Genomic DNA, 24,734 nt, shown 5'->3' with positions numbered 1-24,734 from the left:
TTTAACATCAGATATATTCTCCTCGTAAGTAGCTGCGGTCACTTCTATCTGAATCTCCAGACTTCCCTGAATGATTCGTGATCTTCTAAAAATGACATACACCACCCTTGCAATCATTGTTCTTCCGTGTAGGATGAAAAATCTCTCTCTCTCACACTAAAACAAATAATGAATTGGTAGGGATGGAAAACATGAATATTGCGTGTTACCGAAGAACCAAAGTAAGATTCAACTACTTTAGTAAATGTGAAAAACTCATTACTTACCACAAATTGTTGGTTCATCAAAGGCCTCCAAATATGTGAATATTCGTGAAAACCTCTGAACGCAACAAAGAATTTATAGCTTAGTACGATCCACCCGTAGTTGTAAGCTAAATAGAAAACGAAACGCGCAATGCGCGCAGCCGCGCATGCGTAAGGTTAACTCTATTGCTAAACGTAATAGAGTTAACTTTTCCTAGAGAGTGGCAGTTTTCAGCCGCGAATAAATTCATCCGCGAATATGCATGAAAAGACAATTTTCGCGAAATATAACTCCGCGAATAAATTCATCCTGTACGGTATTATCTAGAGCAAATGAAGCATTCAGCAATGCTCTGGCAGCTGCAGCTCTGTGTGGCCTGTTTGCATCAGCCATGCTAGAGAATGACTTTGGAGTGAATTCAAGGACGACTCCTGAATTTTTGTGAGCAGAATATTTCAGTTTGTGGCTTGTTATGACCCCCCCAACTAAATGTAAACTACAAACAAACTTGGGCAATCTTCCAGCACAGCCTCAAACCAAAACATTATAGCCTCAAATAAAATATTAATTAATTAAAATATCTATGGTAACACAAAGCCACTGACAGTGGCTTGCCGGCATTATTGATAAAACATCAAGCCACTGTGAGTGGCTTGCCGGGCTGAATGGGCCCGATGGGCTGAATAATTTTTCAATAAATGAAAAATTATTGAAAAATATGCAAAATATGTATGCGTGATTAAGCTAGCTCAGCAATATTACAGAAATACATCCACAATTATCAAACACAAGGATTATATTCAAGGCATTTAGTTTGCAAAAGGACTAACCATAGTTTCTAAACGACGCAGCGATCTTCACGACCACTGATGGAGAGACTGCTCAGGCTTTGGATAAAAGACAAACAATTGGCCGGTGACTGCGTAACTGAAACGATGCTACGTAAAAAGGCCGGTGCTATCTATCAAGACTATAAAAAATAGACATTTGGACAAGTTGGCTAGTGGTCGTGCATTAACCCTTGGTGACGACACCTGTGTTCGTCCTGATCGCAACATGTTGAAAGGGCGACAAAGGCAAACGTCCTTAGATAGGTTTCCTTTAAAACGGCCGGCTGGTCGTGAGAGCGAAACAAAAGAAAGATTAGCTAACCAGCGAGAAACTTAAAACTATGAACGCCAAAAATTTTTTAATTACGTTAAGTTAAAGATTAAAGTTTGCTTCTAGGTTTGCTTTTAAGTTTGTCTTTTAAGACTTGGATAAAATCCAAATTTATCAAAGTCAACTGTTGTAATGAAGAATAACTTATCTCTCCCTCTCTGGCAAATGCTAGCGTTAGCTGCTATTGTATGTATTTAATTTTACATTTTAATCAATCACATTTCCTTGCATTGTTTTTTATTTGTTGCTTTTTGAAAGCATGTGGTAAGCTAGGACAATAACCAACATGTTCTTTCTGTTACAATATATTGTTTTGAGTGTTTTATTTGCATTTTTAGAGTATGGTAACCAATCAATATATATTTAATTGTTCTATATATAAATAAATTGCACCGACATGCGAGTAAATTGACATATGAGCTCAGTCTCTGAATGCATTAAGCTTGTAAGTCGAAGTATGACTGTAATGACTTTGGATGAGAAAGGCAAGAATCTTACATACATGGTAATGAATAATACCAATGATTTAGAAGCTTCTATATCATTGACAATACAAAGAGTGACCAAATAGAAATTAAACTAATAACGAACCAAAGAACCAAATGAGATTTAGAAGCAGTTACAAGTAGTTAGAAGCAGTTAGAAGCAGATAGTCTTTGTCTAAGGTTGGTTGAACTAGATTCCTGCTTTGAAGCGGCATAGTGTATTCTGATTTTAGTATAGCGATTTACTATAGTTTTGAGTAGACTGTTGGCATGCACTGTACATGTAAAACCTTGATTGAGGTTATGTAATAAGACATATATGTTATTGTCTGTGATGTTACTTGTTTAAAAGCTCTCTGTGTGATACCATAGCTCTCCATGTGTGAACGTAGGCACTTTTCTGCAGCAATACATATTCGGCCTATCAATCTGGTCACCAATCTTCTGTTTTTAACTGAGATTAGGGTTATGTCATCACTATTTCTACTTCCCACTACTTCTACATTGGTCAAGAACTTGATACACTCATCACATTTGAGTTTAAAAAAATCCTCATCACCGAACTCCTCATCTTCACCTTCCTCAGCTTTTGTCTCTTCTTTCTTTTTCTTTCTAGCCAGAGAATGTAGCAGGAGTTGGCCAGTTTTTTCAGCCCTGCTCACATCCAGATCAATACAGTTAACATTGGGATTTGGTGTGATATCTGCTTTTATGAACAGTGCTCGAAGTGCAGATCTAAAGCACTGCACATCCGGGTTATTGTTATAGCCACCCTTAGATCGTATTGTGGAAAACAGAATCTCAATGTGATCCTGGTTGATCTTAAAGGTTAGGAAGTAGTTGATGTAAGGGTAGTTGCTGAAAAGATCTTGAGCAATGCCATGTACAGATTTGGCTGCTGACTCGAAACCAATGACGAAATGATGATTTTCCTATTATTTTCCACTAGCAGCTTTCAGCTCGGCATAGATAGCTTATGATATTGTTGAGAACTTCTTGTTTTGAGTTGAAGTTCTGTCTTGTTATGGGCAATTCAGGATATACCTGGGGTGTTGTGGTCTCTTCTGATGACATTTCCCTAAGAATTTGGTCTTATTGTTACGTTTATGACTTAAAAACTAGCAAGACAAGCGTGCATCCACTACTAAACTTATTGCTCAATTGAAGGCTTTGATGCTGTGATGCACATCACTACGACGTAACGTCGTGAAAACAACAGCCAATTATAGGCCTCACTTTTGCTCCATTGTAATGATAGCTATTCGCCAATCTAGGGTTTACTATATCTATGGCTGTACCTGTCTTACATCTAAACTTTGCTAATGATAGGTCAATTTCAGCTTCTGTTCTATACATATGCTGTCTTGCTCATTATGATTGACTTATTCAGATAACATGATATTCAGATAATGGCCTTTCTACAATGAAATTTTACAAGAAAATGTTTTTTTTTTCAGGTTTTGTGCTATGAATAAAAGTGGCATTTGCATTATCATTATCTGAATTAAATTGACATCGAAATACATTTCTTATTTGAATACAGAAACGCTCTCAATTTCAACACAAAGGCACTGCTACTTATCCTTGCAAGTAAATTGTGTTTAATAAATGCTTTTTAGACTTCTAGTTATGCCAGCTACTGTTTTGATTTCTGCAAGAATGGAATATAATATCACTGTCAATATGATCAGAACAAAATCAAACATCTATCAATAAATGACCTCACAGGTTAAAACTCGAGAAAGGTTTCACTACAAGTTTTTGTAGGTGGTATTTCCGTAGAACAATACGGTTTAAACGAGCAAATACTATAAAAACATATGCAGACTAGACTTACTGGGGAGTCTCTGTAAATAGGTACAATTTTAGAAATATGCTCTATATTACACTAGTGATGGTGAGTACAATGAACTAACATCAAACACAAGGGTAGACAATACACATGATTTAAATGCTACTTTAAGGTTGCTGCAAGATAGAAGATAAGCCATTAAAATACTTCAATAATATCAAGTTAATACCTAAAAAAGTCAAAAGTTGTGCAATTGTTACTACAATTAGAGGAGAAAGACAACTTCTCCAACTTCCATTGTATATTGCCTCAAGAGTGTAAGCGGAGTGTCAACTCTGCTATTCATTTTGCTGTCTCTATTTGGGGTCTGTATTTATACCTCAATTCAGCTCAGAGCAACAGCTGAATGAAGGAAATAGAGGTTAGTCTGAAAGAATGAGCTGTTGATCCATAAATAGTTAACAGCTGATGCGTATTTCTCAACGAGATTGTTAGCAGCTGTCACCAGTTACGACCATTATTGAATTGGTTGCTTGTCACTACAGTAGTCTAGCATGCAAATTTCTCACAGGCTATTTTAGTGACTTTCCACACTTTTTAAAAATCTCAATTGGCAGAATTTAGTGAAAATGATCAAAGACGTTTTCAAACTAATGGGGGGGAGGGGGGGGGGCGATTGCAAATCCCCTTCCCTTTCTCCAAGTTTTGTGGTTGCTGTCAGAAGGTACAAAGACTGAAAAGTTGCTGGCTAGCCACATTGTTTACTCATTGGCAGCGTTTACAGTAGATGTTTTCAGTATATATGTAGGTCAACATATTTACAGAATGCACTGTGCTCTGTGATGCAGGATTAGTAGAACGCGTGATAAATTGCTTGACGCTGCGTGATGGCTACAATCATGCCAAATCATTATAAAATTGCTCATAATGGCTTACCAGATGCATTTTAAGTAATATCTCAACAAACCAGTGATTTTCTTTCCAAGTTTAAATTATTCTCAAACTAATAACGGTCAAAGTTTTTTTCAAGAATGTGTGAATATGACTCCTGGCAATTTTAGCTAGTTTTAATAAATTTTGGACCAATTTTGACCGTCACGCATTTTTCTAGTTTGAGAACAATCTCAACAAACTAGCAAAATGCCTTAGTGTCAAAATTGGTCCAAAATGTATTAAACCTAGCTAAAAACACTTTAAAAACTATTAGAAATTGTCAGGAGTCATAATCGCACATACTTGAAAAAAACTTCGACCTGTATTAGTTGAAAATAATTTAAACTTGGAAAGAAAATCACTGGTTTGTTGAGATATTACTTAAAATGCATTTGGCAAGCCATTATGAGCACTTTTATGATGATTTGGCATGATTTTAGCCATTTAGCAGTGCCACGCATACTATCACGAGTCACACGTTTTATTAAGCCCGGCTGTGATGCTCTTTTTGAACATTCGGCAGAGGTGCTTGGGCAAGGACTAATAATGAATTCATACTTACCATAAGGGCGAGTTTCTTATTGTATAACTGTCCTTGACACAAATCTGACAGTTGGTGAGAAATATTACTAAAAACACAGTCAAAGAACGACATTGCATCATCAAAGTTCATCACAGCTGTGGCAATGCAATTTGAAAGATCGATCTTGTAGAGAAAATATCACTAATTAAAAAAAGTCGGCTCTGAAAGGTCAACCCTTCTGCGCTGAAAGAAACAAACATGGCCAACAATGCTCAGTTTTCTATCACTGCTACCGACTTTAACACACCGGTATGTGATCGCTACAACTATTACTTTTATGTTGAGCAATGTGCAAAACAAGACTTTACACATCGCATTACAAAAGATCAATTTTGTGAAGTGTGTGTACGTGTGTGTATTTTATTTCATCAATTAGTAGAATATAGCATTAAGCAAATGAAGATATAGTTATAATATTGATTAAGTTAAACAAAATAAATGAAAGCTTAGTTCCTACTTGTCAAGGCATGATGAGGCCCACATGCGCAGTAGCACTACAGCTAGTCAAATCACTGGACCTACAGGAATTGGCAAACTCAAACAGCAGGTCTGAATTAATCTAGGTTTAACAAATGGATTTTAACATTAACTCTAAAACTACTAAATGCAGAGGTTTTGCGTAATTCTATTGGAAGACTGTGACATTGTGATGGTACTTTGTATTCGATTATTTTTTGACCTGCAGCAGTATAAAATAATGATAAAGGTAGATTGGTTTCTAAAAATCTGGTGTTATAGTGTGAATTTTTATTTGTTTCATCATCAATTGAATAAAATTTTGAATGAGCTATTAAAAGAATTTCATACTGATAAAATTTATGGCAACAGTGCATCTTAGGTCGGTACAACGCGCATACAATGCATGCGCAATGCACATACAAGGCACTTGCAACGCACAAACATTGTGGATACACCGTGCACACACTATCATCACAACCCACATACAACGGTCAATAAAAAATAAATAAAATACTTTGTCTAATGTTTTAGACCTGTTTTATTAACAGACTATAAATAGAGTATTGAATAATAAGGTAATATTATTACTACTATTATTATTAACACACATTAATATTATTAATGTGTATTAATAATAATAGTGTCATGTTGTGGCGCATGCGTTGTTAATTACTTGCGCCGGCATTGTATCAACAATGTTTGTGCGTTGCGCATGTGTTGTATGCGCGTTGTACCGACCTATGATGCACCGTTACCAAATTTATCAACAGACAACACAGGCAGCTGAACAAACAGGGACAGAGATGAAATTAGTGATGGTTTATTAAATATAATGCGCATTAGACGTTTTTGTGATATTAGTCTTTTTTAAATAACAAAATGGATCATTTCCTCATGACTCCAGACAGTAACTAATTTTTGAGTTAATAAACGTGTTGTATATTAGTTTCATAACACTTTTGGGTAAAAGTTTAGAACATCTACCAATCAGGCCTGACATAGATCCTATCTGCTTATTTAGCTTATCGATGTATGTGTCCCATATCAGGTGACTGTCCAAATGAATCCCTAAAAATTTGATCAAAGGTGTCTCCTTTAACATTGAATCAAATAATTTTATTGATTTTTCTAATTTAATTGTCATGGACCTACAGACAAATATCCCAACTATATATTTTACAAAGATCTATCTTGTGTAAGATGCATAATATTTTGGTAATCGAAAGTGGCTAAATGTTATGCTAGTCACAAAGCACCATTTATAGAACAGCATGACTTTTAATTCTTGATAACTAGAGTTACATATGAAATCTTTTCCTTCCATGTAACTTCAAGTGGAGTTTTCTGCTCTTACGTAAAGTACTTGTTCGTGAAGTCTTAAATTTTGCTGTCTCTTTAGTACATATGGGGTAACATAAGAACTCCACTAAATGGTTTTTCCAAATATTCACATGCTGTATATACGTAATCTTGTACTTTTAATCAACCTTTTGGATAATACAAGATTTAGATACCCCATCTCAAACCTAGCAGGCGTGCTAATGTATTATTCTCAAGTTATGTTATCCAGATAATGATTACTGAAACTATTATCGAAATAAAGCAACAAAAAGTTGATTATCTGAATGCAAGTTGTGAACAGTGACAAAAAATGTCCTCTTGCTATACTTGTGATAGATGACGACTCCTCATATAATAGTTTGTTACATAGGGCGTAAGGGAGCTAGCATTGACGTTTGCCAATGCATCATAGAGGTACCACCATACCATAGAAAATACCACTACTTTCAACAAAATTATGTAAAGTAAACCTAGTAAGAGTCTATTATACAAGTATTACTAGTAAGAGTCTATTATACAAGTATTACTAGTAAGATGGAGCCCTGCAGAAGGTATGAAGAAAGAATAGCTTCAAATATTTGTCTAGCTTTTCTGATTTGATTAGAGCATGGAAATTTTATTCCTTTGACCCTGTTTCTTGTTATCGCCTATCAATAAAAGCTAACTTGCCAAAATTCAATTGAATACACCGAGCTGCTCATCAGCAGGTCTAGCTTGCTGGAGTTAGTTTAGAGCTCATTACTCTGGCTAATTCTGTTAATGACAAGTACACTTTTTGTGTCTTGGAAAATTACAAAAGATAGCTCATTGCTGTTTTTTTCCCGGTGAAAGAAAAACCACTAGGCCTGTTAAAAATTACATTGAAAACTTAACTTTATAGGCCAACTTAGAGCCTGCACAGGCTTTACTTAGAGCTGTGAAAAAATATCAGCAGGCACAAATGTATGTCCTCTTCACCATTTGCGAAACATTAGTGCTCGAAATCAATCAATAAATACAAGTGTGAATGAAACGATATCACTGCTGCACTTCAGCTATGTACAAGCAGTGGAATTCTTTTTAAAACACTGGCCTTGAGTTGAGAAATATATTAACAAAATCATAATGGTGACTATTGGTTTTAGAATTCTGAAAGTTTATATAACTGATAGTCTAATCGGGCTGTTGCAGACAAAATTAAGTCAAAACATGTGAAATTCACTATATATACTGATCAGCAACTGCCACACTGGTAAAATTTCACCGACATCCAATTTGCAGCATATTCTTGTTTTATTTAGATGTTTCCCTTTGTTATTTGACTGTTTACTCTTGTTAGACATGCTCCATGGGAATTATTGAACATCACCATTGCTAAATATACGTGCATTACTAGTATAGAGCATTTAGACCTGCCCTGGATTGGCTTATAAAGCACCTACATATCCTGTAGATCCCAGAGTACAAGATCTCTAGATAGCCGTATACCTATTAATACTTCATTTACTAGCCAGCAGAAATCCAATATCTATAGCATCACACACTTACTATCTTTCTGTATGCAGCTGTTATACATCATACTATTAAATCACACAGCAATGTCATTATAAACAATTCAGGGATGAACCTTAAACTGTTACTCTGAAATCTGCTGGCAGCAACACACATTGATTGCTGCCAAATGACTAAGTATACTTCACCTAAAGATTAGCATATTGCGTGGTTAGAACAGCGCTAGTAATCAAGGCCTAAGCTCAACATAAAGGACATCATACGTTGACTGAAAAAAGTTTGAGTTGGATAATGCCATAACAATGAACTCTGCAAAGAATTAATAAGAAAAGGCCATGACATTAGCCAGCAACACGCAGCCTCAACACAAGAGCGTATGAGCAAAAACTGATAAGAGGAACTGGGCAGGACGTCGACTACAAGAGCCTCTCATGATGACAGAAACTGATAAAGATAAGATCAGTGCCAACTGTACAACCACGCTGTAAAAAGCGCCAACAACTATGGCAAGCCCAACGAGTACACGAGTACACGTGCACCGACAGGAAATAGCTTAGCAGTCTAATCAATGATCCTAACCTGACAGTTTGATGTAATGACGAAGGTTGTTGACAATATAACATAAATGACAAGGATGCCATAAAATTTAAACAGAAGTTATTGTAGAATGAGAGAAATAGAACTTTTTACAAGGTAGATTTTTCACAAACACCTGCCTTCCATTGTTATTCTGCCACAGCATTAACATTAAATTTGCTGGTACCATAAAACAAATTTCACCGATTAATTTGTACATGCATATAATTAGGTGAAAGGAAGTGATGCCTCCGTGTCCGCCAGTTAGTCTTCATCATATTCATATTCGCTATCAGAATTGTCCGAATAATCATTGGCATTCGAGTCCGACCCTTTATCATCTTCGTCATCCGAGATATCCCACTGCGGGTGGTTCTTTATCTCCTTTGCTTCCTTCACATCAAACTAAAAGAGAACGAGACTAGATGAGTTGTCTGCTCTTTACATATAATGATTTAGGCATAGACTGCACGAGCTGATGCTATATGTACCCTATTGTTAATGACAGTTAGAGGAGTATATCAAGTTCAGCCGGTGCTGTATGAAGTTAATTAAGGCCTTTGATTTCTTGGAACGGAGGGCTGAAAATGGTAGTCTATACTAGTGTCGGGCACGGGTAATAAAGCTCGTTGAACTCGCAGGTTTATCTTTTCTCAAGTCTCAGGTAATAGACATTTTGAGCATTTCGGCCTTACGGGTTCGGGTTTTGTTACACAGATCCGTCGAGTAGAGTGGACAAAAACTCGGTCTATTGCGCCCTGCTCTGTAAACACTACATAATAACCAGTCTGTTAACCCTTTGAACGCCTTTTTTGTCATTGCGTGTCAGTAACCCTGGGCAATCTGTCCAACGATCCGAAGTTTTAAAACTTTTATTATATATATCTGAATGTGTTCATAATACAATGATAGTTGGTAAAACACTAGTAAAAAACTCGGGCAACCCACAGCAAATGTCATCAAACAAAAACAACAGTACTTTAATCCTTTTTCGGGCTAAAACTATAAAAGTTTGTACGATTTTAAAAAACTCGTAAAAACATTTACAATAGCATCATATCCATTGAGCACATGTTCATCATTATTTTATGACTCAAAATATACTGGAAAATTGTAATTAGTATTATAAAGTTCTTTATTTACATCACAATCATTCATGACCTACCAACAAACGAGTCATGTCAATTTTTTTCGCGATATCGTTCAAAGTTTGTTATTAATGCTATCAAAACGAAGGAAGTAGGTGAAGATATTTAAAAACTGTTACAAATGGGAGTAGATTTTCTGTCTAATATTTTGTACAAAAATTAATTTGATTGAATTTCGCTGTCACTTAGAAACGACCTTTGTAAACAAAGCCATGTGAATGCCGGAATTCCGGCCGATAGAGATTCTGACACACCCTACGCCATGCCTGAAAACTGACAGTTGGGGTTCAAACTTCAAAGGGTTAAGGCTGCGAGCATGAATATCGGTCGTTAGAAAAGTGTAAAAAACAATAAATAAATTGAATAGAACTATAATTGCATTGTAAATTTTAAAATATGTCTGATGTTTAAAAATTTGAGACATAAAACCGTATCAACAAACCCGATACCCGAAAAACTCGTTGGCCAAGAAGTACTCATGCCCAGCACTAGTCTATACCATTCTGTAAGAATTATCACAGCACAAGCTGCTTTATATTTTAATTAGGAGTAATCTTTCCATGAGCAACGTAGCAGGCCAATAACAAACATGAAGCATATTCATTAAAATTATGTAGCGTGTTACCTGTTAGAGAGTTCAATGCTATGGACAATGCATTATTAACACATGGGGTTTTTATTAAAGAACTTTATTAACCCTTTCGCAGGCAAGTTTTTTTGGGCTATTTGATACCCCCTAGGCAAATTAATTTTTCAAAAACAGATTTAAAAAAAATTCATGATACAGGTAAATACAAATAAACGTGTTTCAAGTCAGTTCTTCTCATAACTGTTTCTCTAGCAATGGTACTTTTGGAAGCATTTACCCTTGCAGAGGCCTGATTAGTAAACAAATTTCTGATAGTAGTCTAGGCACTAGCATCACTGCCACCTCCATGAGTATGAAAACTGTTACTAGCTTCTTCATCAATTTCACTCTCAGATTCCGATGAAAAATCACTCCAGTCACAATCTGAACCAGATTCACTGTCACTATTACTTCTGGCTACTAACTCAATTTTAATTCAAATTCAATTCTAACTCAATTCAAAATTCAAAAAAACTTAATTCAAAATGGCTTATTTTTTAGTTTCTAACAAAGATCAATATATTGTAGTTAACTATTAGTAAAAGAATTAACAGAAAAAGGCAATAAGCAACAAAAAATCAATTTTTAAAAACTGTTCGCGTGGCGACAAAATAGTCGCTCTGCCCATTGTTGTCTGTATCGCAAAACGACAATAATGTTGATCTGCCTGCAAAAGGATTAAAGATGGCCTAATAACTGTCACAGAAACAAATCTTTATATCAAGATAAGTATGGCTGCCGATGGCCGAAGAATTCGGGTCTTTTGGATGCCCCTGGCAATCAATACAAGCAATACTATATTGCTATTACAATAGTATAAAAATCAGCCATGTCAAATATATGAGAATCTTTTGTTCTGTTGTATCAAGTTTATCTAAATATTTTAGCTGCACTAAAAATACAAAAACAGCCAATTTGTTAAAATGTTCGCTATCTACGCATACAAGAAATATCGCATGAGCAGAATTGTCTAGACGCCAGCATTTAAACAAACCATCACATAAATGTCAAACAAAAGTACCGTACTTTTCGGACTATAAACAGCACCTCTATATAAGCCGCATCTGCTTTATTTTCCAAAAAATGATAATAAAACAATACATAAGCCGTACCTTTGTATAGGCTGCAGAACTCAAGACGGTGCTGTTTAACACGGCAGCAACTTTCCTGTTTAAAACGAAACAGTGCCTAACGGCAATGTTTCGTATTAACCGACGCTTTTTAGCCTAGTGTCTAACGGAACAGTACCGTTAGGCATTGTTTCGTTTTTTCTTTCACCGCTAGAGGCGCACTAACTGGAGATTCTGGGTAATGCGCCCTAGTGGTGAAAGAAAAAGTCACAGAATAGCCGTACCCTTATATAAGCCGCATGGCTCAAATCATCAAGAAAAAGTAGCGGCTAATAGTCCGAAAAGTACGGTAAGCTAAAACTAACAACTGACAAACAGTGTCAGTTGGCCCTAAGGCGGCTGTAGAAGGAACACTTAAAATCAATTACTATCCGTGGTGTACCAACTAGTTTACCAAAGTACTACCGCTGCGGTCAAAAAGAAAGAAACCAGTTTTAAGAAGTGAAAACGGAGTTCTTTACAGGCATCTCAAACTGTCAGTTATACAAACTTGACATATGCATATCAAAGATAACTGATAAATCCTCCTTAAACATAATGGAACTTAAGTCAACTTCAATATCCATATACCAGCAATATATCTATTAAAAATCATAAACTCAGTCAAAATTGGTTGGAAAGTGCCACATATTCTGGTGGGTAGCAGTTTAAAAATGTGATACCGTTTGCCAACCAATAGAAATAACTTTAGTGCGAATGACTACTACACTGTAAACATTGGTCAGATTAGCTTATCCAAAAGTAGCGATATACCACACACCTCGTTAAGTTCGTAGCGATATACCACGCATCTCGTTAAGTTCGTAGCGATATACCTCGCATCTCGTTAAGTTCGTAGCGATATACCACACATCTCGTTAAGTTAGAATTGACATTGTATGTTTAGGCTGTCTAGAATACGAAATATAAAATTTATGCAGGTAACAAGGCAATCCTTTCCTTTTCCTTTCAACAACTATTCATAGTAAACATCAGCAAAGGTTGTGCATTAGCCAACAGAGAGGACAACTCCTTGTATCACAAAGGTAATACCTTGAGGTTTTGTATAATATCCATGTCAAGAAAGCTGTCCGACTTGAGACACATAGTATACGTATAGACACCAGGCTTTTTAGGAGCTGGAAATTTCACATCTATCTCTTGCTTGGTAACAAGATTGGTCACTCTCACAGGTACTGTTATCAGATCCGACTTCTTTTTGTCACACAAATATAGCCACCAATATTCCTAAAAGGGTAAATTTCGTTACACGTAACCGTGAATAGTTTTATTATAACATTTCATAGACATACCCAACTACATGTTTATCAAAACGAAAGTATATACAGTGAAACATGGATAACTCGCCCTCGGATATAGTGAAAACATGGTTAACTCGACTGGATTTGCTTGGTCCGTTCCCACGCAATGATAAATGGCTCTATATAACTCGAATTCAACACTGTTATAACGAACTGTTTTTTGCCCAACGGCTACCGAAACGGTTGCTATCGCTTTAGAAAATCACTTTATTCCAAGCCATAGAGATAAGCCTCAACTTTTCGTAATTCATAAGCGTCGTTATTACCTCCATCGGCAAAATATTTTTGTCAACGACTGTTCTAAAGGTTTAGTGAAATTTGATTTATACTGCTATACGATGAATAGCACGGACTAGCCCGGTCACGGGTGCAAGGATTTTCGCCACGCACATACAAAACAAAAACAGCATGTTGTTTTTGTTTTGTATTTGCGTGGCGAAAATCCTTGAGTGCGTGACCCGGCTAGCCCGTGATGAATAGTTTTCCGACGTTGATTCCGTGTTGAATTAACGTTGGAATGTTGAATGTTTAAAACGTCTTAAAAATGTTGTAATCAAACGTATACGTTGTCTTAGCTAAAAAAACTATTCATCGTTTGACCTAAACACAAAATACGTGTGTACATTCAATAAGTATCCATTCAAAAAGCGTGAGTGATATACAATGTACCGTAAAACCTCGTAAAACTTTTAATTGAACTGCCTCGGAGTGTTGCTCTTAATGAATCCCAGGTAAAGTAAGGTAATCTTTCCATAAACTTCAAGAAAGATCGGCAAAATTGATCGTGGGTAAAACGCTCAAAAGAAAAAGATGTCTTTTCTTTGAGCATTTCAGCAACGATCAAGTTTTGCCAATGTCAATCTAAAAAACGTCCTGGCAATAACATCACCTCAAACAACAAACCAATCTCAAGTGATAGAAAAATCTCTATACTTTTTGATAAAAACGTTTTAAACTTTACATTAGAAGCATTTAATTTGAAACAAGCCATTTGTGCTTTTGATTTATATTATAGTTTGTATATGTTCATGTATCTACTAATAAATAAGTGAATACATGGACTTGTGACAGTGCTCTGATAACTTGAACACTCTGATAATTCGAACACTTTTGCTCGGTCCCTTGAAGTTTGAGTTATCCGAGTTTCACTGTATATCCAATGACTTGACAACAACAACACTTGAGCCTACAATAGTGGAACTCTGTTAGTTGAACCAGTTACATTCCCTTACTATAGTAGACAGGCGCATAATGCATTCCATGTCACAACCCTAGATAGCTGCGAACAGTGTTGTGTGTTGTAAAAAAGTAACCCTGTCAGAGTTAGTTTTGGACTACGAACAGAATATGTGCAGTTATTTTCCCATCTGTGAGTTTTAGGGATGGAGAGAAATCAATATACTTTAAATGGAAATATGACCAATGACGATAGGAACAACGCTAAACACACTTAAACAGCTGTTGACATTTTGGAAATGAACATCTACTGTGTTAAAAAAATTCAACAAGCAACTGTAGACATCACACTGAAGTTCACTCAAAATATATTTGGTGTGTCTTTTTTCAACATTAATTTTAGTTCGTTATTTGTTGGAGTTGTCTTTTACTAATTTATTATAAAGCTCCTAAAATTTTCAATTGATAAACATGACAAGTATTTTAACATTTCTCACAGCAATAACTTGCGTTTTCTCTAACTGTAAGAAAAGCTATTTATTGTAATTTTTGGTAATTTATTTTAAACCTGTTTAGGTTGTCAAAAATCTCTTGTAATCTTGGTAAGTTCTCACTCACCCTGGAAAATAAAAACGGTCCCAAACTTAATTACTTCTAGATTTTTTTGGTATCTCCTACAGGTCCTCAAGTTATAATATTTTGTGACAAGCCATATGCAGCGAGTTGATTTGGTCAAATGTCCAACTTGGCCAAATAACAAATAGGTAAAAACTAAATTTACAGGCACAAATTATGTATTTTTTAAATACAGGTCTATCAATTACATAGTATAATAGATAATACATAGTGTATAGTATTCACACATGGGAGTTAAGCTTTAAATACAACGCGTATTTGAATAGCGATAAAAAGCAAGTCTCCAATATTGGACAACTGCTTACTAAATATCACAAGTATGATGCAATGACGAACAAGTTATTACTCAGAGTCTATGATACAGTGTGGTAAAAGGGAACCTGTTTGTCATTAGTGAAGAAAGGGCAATGCACTGAATGGGACTCAAGAGAGGTCGCCTCCAGCTTGGCATGCTTCTTTGACTCGGCTTCAAACTCTTCCCAGTCATCATCCTCCTGTGCCTAACAAATGTGTAATGAAACAGGCATTTTAGTGCAACTCACAAAACAACAGAATAGAAGGAATGCTGAAAAGTTAAACAAGGGAGGATGTGATAAGATAGAGCAGGGAGACACTGATAAAGATGTGCAGCCGATAAAACAAGTAAATGACCATGGAAATGAAATGACTATATGACAAATAAATGACTATACAAAAACCAAGCTGAGATAGGACAGGAAGTAGTGGTTCGACAGGAAGTAGTGGTTGAAGAGAAACTAAGAAGTAGTGGTTGAAGAGGAACTAGGAAGTGGTGGTTGAAGAGGAACTAGGAAGTAGTGGTTGAAGAGGAACTAGGAAGTGGTGGTTGAAGAGGAACTAGGAAGTAGTGGTTGAAGAGGAACTAGGAAGTAGTGGTTGAAGAGGAACTAGGAAGTGGTGGTTGAAGAGGAACTAGGAAGTAATGGTTGAAGAGGAACTAGGAAGTAGTGGTTGAAGAGGAAGTAGTGGTTGAAGAGGAACTAGGAAGTAGTGGTTGAAGATGAACTAGGAAGTAATGGTTGAAGAGGAACTAGGAAGTAGTGGTTGAAGAGGAAGTAGTGGTTGAAGAGGAACTAGGAAGTAGTGGTTGAAGATGAACTAGGAAGTAGTGGTTGAAGAGGAACTAGGATGTAGTGGTTGAAGAGGAACTAGGAAGTAGTGGTTGAAGAGGAACTAGGAAGTAGTGGTTGAAGATGAACTAGGAAGTAATGGTTGAAGAGGAACTAGGAAGTAGTGGTTGAAGAGGAAGTAGGATGTAGTGGTTGAAGAGGAACTAGGAAGTAGTGGTTGAAGATGAACTAGGAAGTAATGGTTGAAGAGGAACTAGGAAGTAGTGGTTGAAGAGGAAGTAGTGGTTGAAGAGGAACTAGGAAGTAGTGGTTGAAGATGAACTAGGAAGTACTGGTTGAAGAGGAACTAGGATGTAGTGGTTGAAGAGGAACTAGGAAGTAGTGGTTGAAGATGAACTAGGAAGTAGTGGTTGAAGAGGAACTAGGAAGTAGTGGTTGAAGAGGAACTAGGAAGTGGTGGTTGAAGAGGAACTAGGAAGTAGTGGTTGAAGAGGAACTAGGAAGTAGTGGTTGAAGAGGAACTAGGAAGTAGTGGTTGAAGAGAAACTAGGAAGTAGTGGTTGAAGAGGAACTAGGAAGTAGTGGTTGAAGATGAACTAGGAAGTAGTGGTTGAAGAGGAACTAGGAAGTAGTGGTTGAAGATGAACTAGGAAGTAGTGGTTGAAGAGGAACTAGGAAGTGGTGGTTGAAGAGGAACTAGGAAGTAGTGGTTGAAGAGGAACTAGGAAGTAGTGGTTGAAGAGGAACTAGGAAGTAGTGGTTGAAGATGAACTAGGAAGTAGTGGTTGAAGAGGAACTAGGATGTAGTGGTTGAAGAGGAACTAGGAAGTAGTGGTTGAAGAGGAACTAGGAAGTAGTGGTTGAAGAGGAACTAGGAAGTAGTGGTTGAAGATGAACTAGGAAGTAATGGTTGAAGAGGAACTAGGAAGTAGTGGTTGAAGAGGAAGTAGTGGTTGAAGAGGAACTAGGAAGTAGTGGTTGAAGATGAACTAGGAAGTAATGGTTGAAGAGGAACTAGGAAGTAGTGGTTGAAGAGGAAGTAGTGGTTGAAGAGGAACTAGGAAGTAGTGGTTGAAGATGAACTAGGAAGTAATGGTTGAAGAGGAACTAGGAAGTAGTGGTTGAAGAGGAAGTAGTGGTTGAAGAGAAACTAGGAAGTAGTGGTTGAAGATGAACTAGGAAGTAATGGTTGAAGAGGAACTAGGAAGTAGTGGTTGAAGAGGAAGTAGGATGTAGTGGTTGAAGAGGAACTAGGAAGTAGTGGTTGAAGAGGAACTAGGATGTAGTGGTTGAAGAGGAACTAGGAAGTAGTGGTTGAAGATGAACTAGGAAGTAATGGTTGAAGAGGAACTAGGAAGTAGTGGTTGAAGAGGAAGTAGTGGTTGAAGAGGAACTAGGAAGTAGTGGTTGAAGATGAACTAGGAAGTACTGGTTGAAGAGGAACTAGGATGTAGTGGTTGAAGAGGAACTAGGAAGTAGTGGTTGAAGATGAACTAGGAAGTAGTGGTTGAAGAGGAACTAGGAAGTAGTGGTTGAAGAGGAACTAGGAAGTGGTGGTTGAAGAGGAACTAGGAAGTAGTGGTTGAAGAGGAACTAGGAAGTAGTGGTTGAAGAGGAACTAGGAAGTAGTGGTTGAAGATGAACTAGGAAGTAGTGGTTGAAGAGAAACTAGGAAGTAGTGGTTGAAGAGGAACTAGGAAGTAGTGGTTGAAGATGAACTAGGAAGTAGTGGTTGAAGAGGAACTAGGAAGTAGTGGTTGAAGAGGAACTAGGAAGTAGTGGTTGAAGATGAACTAGGAAGTAGTGGTTGAAGATGAACTAGGAAGTACTGGTTGAAGAGGAACTAGGATGTAGTGGTTGAAGAGGAACTAGGAAGTAGTGGTTGAAGATGAACTAGGAAGTAGTGGTTGAAGAGGAACTAGGAAGTAGTGGTTGAAGAGGAACTAGGAAGTAGTGGTTGAAGAGGAACTAGGAAGTGGTGGTTGAAGAGGAACTAGGAAGTAGTGGTTGAAGAGGAACTAGGAAGTAGTGGTTGAAGAGGAACTAGGAAGTAGTGGTTGAAGAGGAACTAGGAAGTGGTGGTTGAAGAGGAACTAGGAAGTAGTGGTTGAAGAGGAACTAGGAAGTAGTGGTTGAAGAGGAACTAGGAAGTAGTGGTTGAAGAGGAACTAGGAAGTAGTGGTTGAAGAGGAACTAGGAAGTAGTGGTTGAAGAGGAACTAGGAAGTAGTGGTTGAAGATGAACTAGGAAGTACTGGTTGAAGAGGAACTAGGATGTAGTGGTTGAAGAGGAACTAGGAAGTAGTGGTTGAAGATGAACTAGGAAGTAGTGGTTGAAGAGGAACTAGGAAGTAGTGGTTGAAGATGAACTAGGAAGTACTGGTTGAAGAGGAACTAGGATGTAGTGGTTGAAGAGGAACTAGGAAGTAGTGGTTGAAGATGAACTAGGAAGTAGTGGTTGAAGAGGAACTAGGAAGTAGTGGTTGAAGAGGAACTAGGAAGTAGTGGTTGAAGAGGAACTAGGAAGTGGTGGTTGAAGAGGAACTAGGAAGTAGTGGTTGAAGAGGAACTAGGAAGTAGTGGTTGAAGAGGAACTAGGAAGTAGTGGTTGAAGATGAACTAGGAAGTAGTGGTTGAAGAGGAACTAGGAAGTAATGGTTGAAGAGGAACTAGGAAGTAGTGGTTGAAGATGAACTAGGAAGTAGTGGTTGAAGAGGAACTAGGAAGTAGTGGTTGAAGAGAAACTAGGAAGTAGTGGTTGAAGATGAACTAGGAAGTAGTGGTTGAAGAGGAACTAGGAAGTAGTGGTTGAAGAGAAACTAGGAAGTAGTGGTTGAAGATGAACTAGGAAGTAGTGGTTGAAGAGGAACTAGGAAGTAGTGGTTGAAGAGAAACTAGGAAGTAGTGGTTGAAGAGGAACTAGGAAGTAGTGGTTGAAGAGGAACTAGGAAGTAGTGGTTGAAGATGAACTAGGAAGTAGTGGTTGAAGAGGAACTAGGAAGTAATGGTTGAAGAGGAACTAGGAAGTAGTGGTTGAAGATGAACTAGGAAGTAGTGGTTGAAGAGGAACTAGGAAGTAGTGGTTGAAGAGAAACTAGGAAGTAGTGGTTGAAGAGGAACTAGGAAGTAGTGGTTGAAGAGAAACTAGGAAGTAGTGGTTGAAGATGAACTAGGAAGTAGTGGTTGAAGAGGAACTAGGAAGTAGTGATTGAAGAGGAACTAGGAAGTAGTGGTTGAAGAGAAACTAGGAAGTAGTGGTTGAAGAGGAACTAGGAAGTAGTGGTTGAAGAGGAACTAGGAAGTAGTGGTTGAAGAGGAACTAGGAAGTAATGGTTGAAGAGGAACTAGGAAGTAGTGGTTGAAGAGGAACTAGGAAGTAGTGGTTGAAGAGAAACTAGGAAGTAGTGGTTGAAGATGAACTAGGAAGTAGTGGTTGAAGAGGAACTAGGAAGTAGTGGTTGAAGAGAAACTAGGAAGTAGTGGTTGAAGATGAACTAGGAAGTAGTGGTTGAAGAGGAACTAGGAAGTAGTGGTTGAAGAGGAACTAGGAAGTAGTGGTTGAAGAGAAACTAGGAAGTAGTGGTTGAAGAGGAACTAGGAAGTAGTGGTTGAAGAGGAACTAGGAAGTAGTGGTTGAAGATGAACTAGGAAGTAGTGGTTGAAGAGGAACTAGGAAGTAATGGTTGAAGAGGAACTAGGAAGTAGTGGTTGAAGATGAACTAGGAAGTAGTGGTTGAAGAGGAACTAGGAAGTAGTGGTTGAAGAGAAACTAGGAAGTAGTGGTTGAAGAGAAACTAGGAAGTAGTGGTTGAAGATGAACTAGGAAGTAGTGGTTGAAGATGAACTAGGAAGTACTGGTTGAAGAGGAACTAGGAAGTACTGGTTGAAGAGGAACTAGGAAGTAGTGGTTGAAGATGAACTAGGAAGTAATGGTTGAAGAGGAACTAGGAAGTAGTGGTTGAAGAGGAAGTAGTGGTTGAAGAGGAACTAGGAAGTAGTGGTTGAAGAGGAACTAGGAAGTAATGGTTGAAGAGGAACTAGGAAGTAGTGGTTGAAGAGGAACTAGGAAGTGGTGGTTGAAGAGGAACTAGGAAGTAGTGGTTGAAGAGGAACTAGGAAGTAGTGGTTGAAGAGGAACTAGGAAGTAGTGGTTGAAGATGAACTAGGAAGTAGTGGTTGAAGAGGAACTAGGAAGTAGTGGTTGAAGAGGAACTAGGAAGTAGTGGTTGAAGAGGAACTAGGAAGTAGTGGTTGAAGAGGAACTAGGATGTAGTGGTTGAAGAGGAACTAGGAAGTAGTGGTTGAAGAGGAACTAGGATGTAGTGGTTGAAGAGAAACTAGGAAGTAGTGGTTGAAGAGGAACTAGGAAGTAGTGGTTGAAGATGAACTAGGAAGTAGTGGTTGAAGAGGAACTAGGAAGTAGTGGTTGAAGAGGAACTAGGAAGTAGTGGTTGAAGATGAACTAGGAAGTAGTGGTTGAAGAGGAACTAGGAAATAGTGGTTGAAGAGGAACTAGGAAGTAGTGGTTGAAGAGGAACTAGGAAGTAGTGGTTGAAGATGAACTAGGAAGTAGTGGTTGAAGAGGAACTAGGAAGTAGTGGTTGAAGATGAACTAGGAAGTAGTGGTTGAAGAGGAACTAGGAAGTAGTGGTTGAAGAGGAACTAGGAAGTAGTGGTTGAAGAGGAACTAGGAAGTAGTGGTTGAAGAGGAACTAGGAAATAGTGGTTGAAGAGGAACTAGGAAGTAGTGGTTGAAGATGAACTAGGAAGTAGTGGTTGAAGAGGAACTAGGAAGTAGTGGTTGAAGAGGAACTAGGAAGTAGTGGTTGAAGAGGAACTAGGAAGTAGTGGTTGAAGAGGAACTAGGAAGTAGTGGTTGAAGAGGAACTAGGAAGTAGTGGTTGAAGATGAACTAGGAAGTAGTGGTTGAAGAGGAACTAGGAAGTAGTGGTTGAAGAGGAACTAGGAAGTAGTGGTTGAAGAGGAACTAGGAAGTAGTGGTTGAAGAGGAACTAGGAAGTAGTGGTTGAAGAGGAACTAGGAAGTAGTGGTTGAAGATGAACTAGGAAGTAGTGGTTGAAGAGGAACTAGGAAGTAGTGGTTGAAGAGGAACTAGGAAGTAGTGGTTGAAGAGGAACTAGGAAGTAGTGGTTGAAGAGGAACTAGGAAATAGTGGTTGAAGAGGAACTAGGAAGTAGTGGTTGAAGAGGAACTAGGAAGTAGTGGTTGAAGATGAACTAGGAAGTAGTGGTTGAAGAGGAACTAGGAAGTAGTGGTTGAAGAGGAACTAGGAAGTAGTGGTTGAAGATGAACTAGGAAGTAGTGGTTGAAGAGGAACTAGGAAGTAGTGGTTGAAGATGAACTAGGAAGTAGTGGTTGAAGAGGAACTAGGATGTGGTGGTTGAAGAGGAACTAGGAAGTAGTGGTTGAAGAGGAACTAGGAAGTAGTGGTTGAAGAGGAACTAGGAAGTAGTGGTTGAAGAGGAACTAGGAAGTAGTGGTTGAAGATGAACTAGGAAGTAATGGTTGAAGAGGAACTAGGATGTAGTGGTTGAAGAGGAACTAGGAAGTGGTGGTTGAAGAGGAACTAGGAAGTAGTGGTTGAAGAGGAACTAGGAAGTAGTGGTTGAAGATGAACTAGGAAGTAGTGGTTGAAGAGGAACTAGGAAGTAATGGTTGAAGAGGAACTAGGAAGTAGTGGTTGAAGAGGAACTAGGAAGTGGTGGTTGAAGAGAAACTAGGAAGTAATGGTTGAAGAGGAACTAGGAAGTAGTGGTTGAAGATGAACTAGGAAGTAGTGGTTGAAGAGAAACTAGGAAGTAGTGGTTGAAGAGAAACTAGGAAGTAATGGTTGAAGAGGAACTATAACCAATCAGAGAAAAGTATATTGAAAAAGAGTACAATAAAGAAGGCAACGGTAGGATCTAAACTATAAATATAATTGCTCACAGATTCAGCCTGCTCCTGATCGCTATCTTGTTCAGCGTCGGTGTCTTCATCTGATCTTCCTACTGTTTCTAATGTACTCTCATCTTTTTTCACATCCTGAAAGTAATCGTCAAATAATGGGTCCGGTAACAATTTGTTAGCAAGCGAATGTGCAAGGCTGCCAAAATCGATTGACATCCGCTGACAGCCTAGCCAAATCAAACGAATCTGAATTGATCGCTTTACGCTATGACTGATCGGTGCATACTACTGGTTAAAAGAAAAATCTATTTATCTGAGCTCGGGTGTTTGGATAAAGCCGAGGCACGAAACAGTAGTACGAATACACTATGAACACTTTATACACGATAGCACGAAAAATGCTCAACTGCAAATAAAATTCAACAGATGCAAGTTTAAAAAATCTGATTTAGAAAAATTATATTTTACATAGAAATATTTTAATAAATTGAACTGACACGTAGATTGTATGTGAAGGTAATAGAGCGTGTCTTTAAGTAATTTAAAGGTTTATTAGTATGTCACAGCTTCATCAACTAAACATGACTGAATTTTTATGAGTTTGTCACCAGAAGCCAATTGATTGTTTTGATAGTTGACCATGAGTTCCATTTAAATTTCAAGCTTGCTATAAATGGACGTATATTAAAAAACATTTGAGTAACAAAACATTTGCAGTCTTATAATATTTACCAACAATGTCTGGCATGTCCGAATTTGAAAAATAAGTTGTTATAGCACAAACACCACACCAACACCTCCACCAAACCCATCGAAATCTCCATTTTGCCAACACCACATATACAAAACAAATAAGCAGATACATGGCCATAACAGATGTAGCCTATGCTGTGTATAAGAGCTGTGTGTACACTAGTCGACAGCCAGGCAGATCGTACTGAACCTTTCATAGATTGATCACTTAAAAGACTCGATTATCTGACGATCAGCTTGTCACACAATCGGCTCAACTTCAAACTATCTTTTTCGATTTTCAGACGATTATTTTGCTATGGTAACCAACAAAAAAAAACTACACCCAAAAAGTATGCGTTAATTTCTTGCTCAGTTTCATATTCAGATGTCCAGTATTGCAAAGTTTTTAGCACGAACATTCTGTACCTAAGACAAAAAACTGTGACATGTGTTAATACCAGTATCTATTGTATCGTTACACAGTGAAACTTCTGATTAGATAAAATATTTTATATTCACATTAAAGTTGATAATTAATTTCAATGGGAAATCACTACAAGATTTGAAAAAAAAAATATGTAAAAATAATTGTACGGAGATTAAAGCATATTTTAGTCACAATAGCTGTTGTTACACTGTTCAAGATTCCATGTGTTATAAAATCATTAATTCTTAACAAGTAAACTATTTTAAAAACAAGCAATTATATTTTAGTCAAAGCTACAGGGAGTTGTTCAAAATTAACAGTTGACTGGCTGGCTTGTTAACACAATACATAACAATTATACCTATATGCTTTAGGTAAAGATTTTAGTAGGCGTGTACTCAAATCTTAAAAAATACTTCAAAAAAACTAAATAATAAATATGAAATGCAAATATCTAAGAAACTTATTTTTTACAATAAATCCTCAAAATGTTTTGAACTGGCTATCATCCATACAAAAATTTGAATTATTTTAAATAATTTTAAGCAGCAACAGCCACTGCTGAATATTCATATTTATTAGAACGACTACTGTATATTCATCTATTGCAATAGCACAGTGCTACCCTACAGCATCTAAATAAAGAGGTTCACTTTTGACCTCTGAATTGGACCAAAATTATTGCATTGAGCCATGTGGGCTTATTTGCAACTAATGTTTTTTTCAAATGCTTCTTGTATTATAGGTCGAAACGATCAGTTAAATTTTAGATTGGTTGATACTAACACTGGCTGAAATCTAACGTAGGATTATCGACTAGCGTACATATAGCTTCAAACCAACTACCTCATCAGCGTCATTTTCTTCATTCTACAACAACCAGTCACAGAGCAGATGTATGTACTCATCAATGCTGCCAGTAGCAGTCGGTGTGACCAGCAATTTCTACTTTCAAATAACGTTAATGAAATGTGTTTGTAAACAACTCTGGGGTAATAATTAGTTATGGATAACGACACATTCCAATAACAGAATATTTCCTTTTAGGGAGCATATCAGTGCGAGTAATAAACTGATTGTGCTATGGAAAGCTCTTTTATCTCTCATCAGCATGCCAAAGGTTCTGATACACACAAGCAGCTGATACGATGCAGAGTACAAAACAACCATTTATGAGTCAGCGTGACAATCCGGTGATCAGGAAATAAGAAAAAGGATTCTTCCACAATCAGAGTTTTTAAGCCTTTCGAGCTTGTATAATGTCAACTGCGCATATCATCTGGTATGCAGCAGGAAACTAACATGAGAACATAAATATGACTGTTAATACCAGCGCATACCCCATTCGGTTTCTTATCCTCTGCAGCACCGCCATTGGATGTCGCTGCCGTCTTGGATTTGGGTTTATACGGGACGGCAGCTGCCGGCTTTTTCTTCTTTCCTCCTTTTGATTTTTTACCCTTTTGTTTCTCCCAAACCTAAGAAAAAC

General features: G+C 37.4%; 1 protein-coding gene across 1 annotated transcript in view; it reads right to left on the bottom strand.

Moving 5' to 3' along the window:
* Positions 1-9,060: 9,060 nt before the first annotated feature.
* LOC137405418 (translocation protein SEC63 homolog) overlaps positions 9,061-24,734 on the bottom strand; it is a 34,759-nt gene continuing 19,085 nt past the window's right edge. The window contains exons 13-17 of the mRNA XM_068091673.1: positions 24,586-24,723; positions 22,123-22,218; positions 15,467-15,586; positions 13,006-13,200; positions 9,061-9,472 (exon numbers count right to left, since the gene is read on the bottom strand). Of these exons, the coding sequence (XP_067947774.1) occupies positions 9,332-9,472; positions 13,006-13,200; positions 15,467-15,586; positions 22,123-22,218; positions 24,586-24,723 (690 nt within the window). The 3' untranslated portion in view covers positions 9,061-9,331. The remainder of the gene's footprint in view (positions 9,473-13,005; positions 13,201-15,466; positions 15,587-22,122; positions 22,219-24,585; positions 24,724-24,734) is intronic.

This window comes from Watersipora subatra, chromosome 9 (genome assembly GCF_963576615.1).
Source record: "Watersipora subatra chromosome 9, tzWatSuba1.1, whole genome shotgun sequence".
NCBI classification, from domain to species: domain Eukaryota; kingdom Metazoa; phylum Bryozoa; class Gymnolaemata; order Cheilostomatida; family Watersiporidae; genus Watersipora; species Watersipora subatra.
This window is presented reverse-complemented; position numbering and strand designations above follow the sequence as displayed.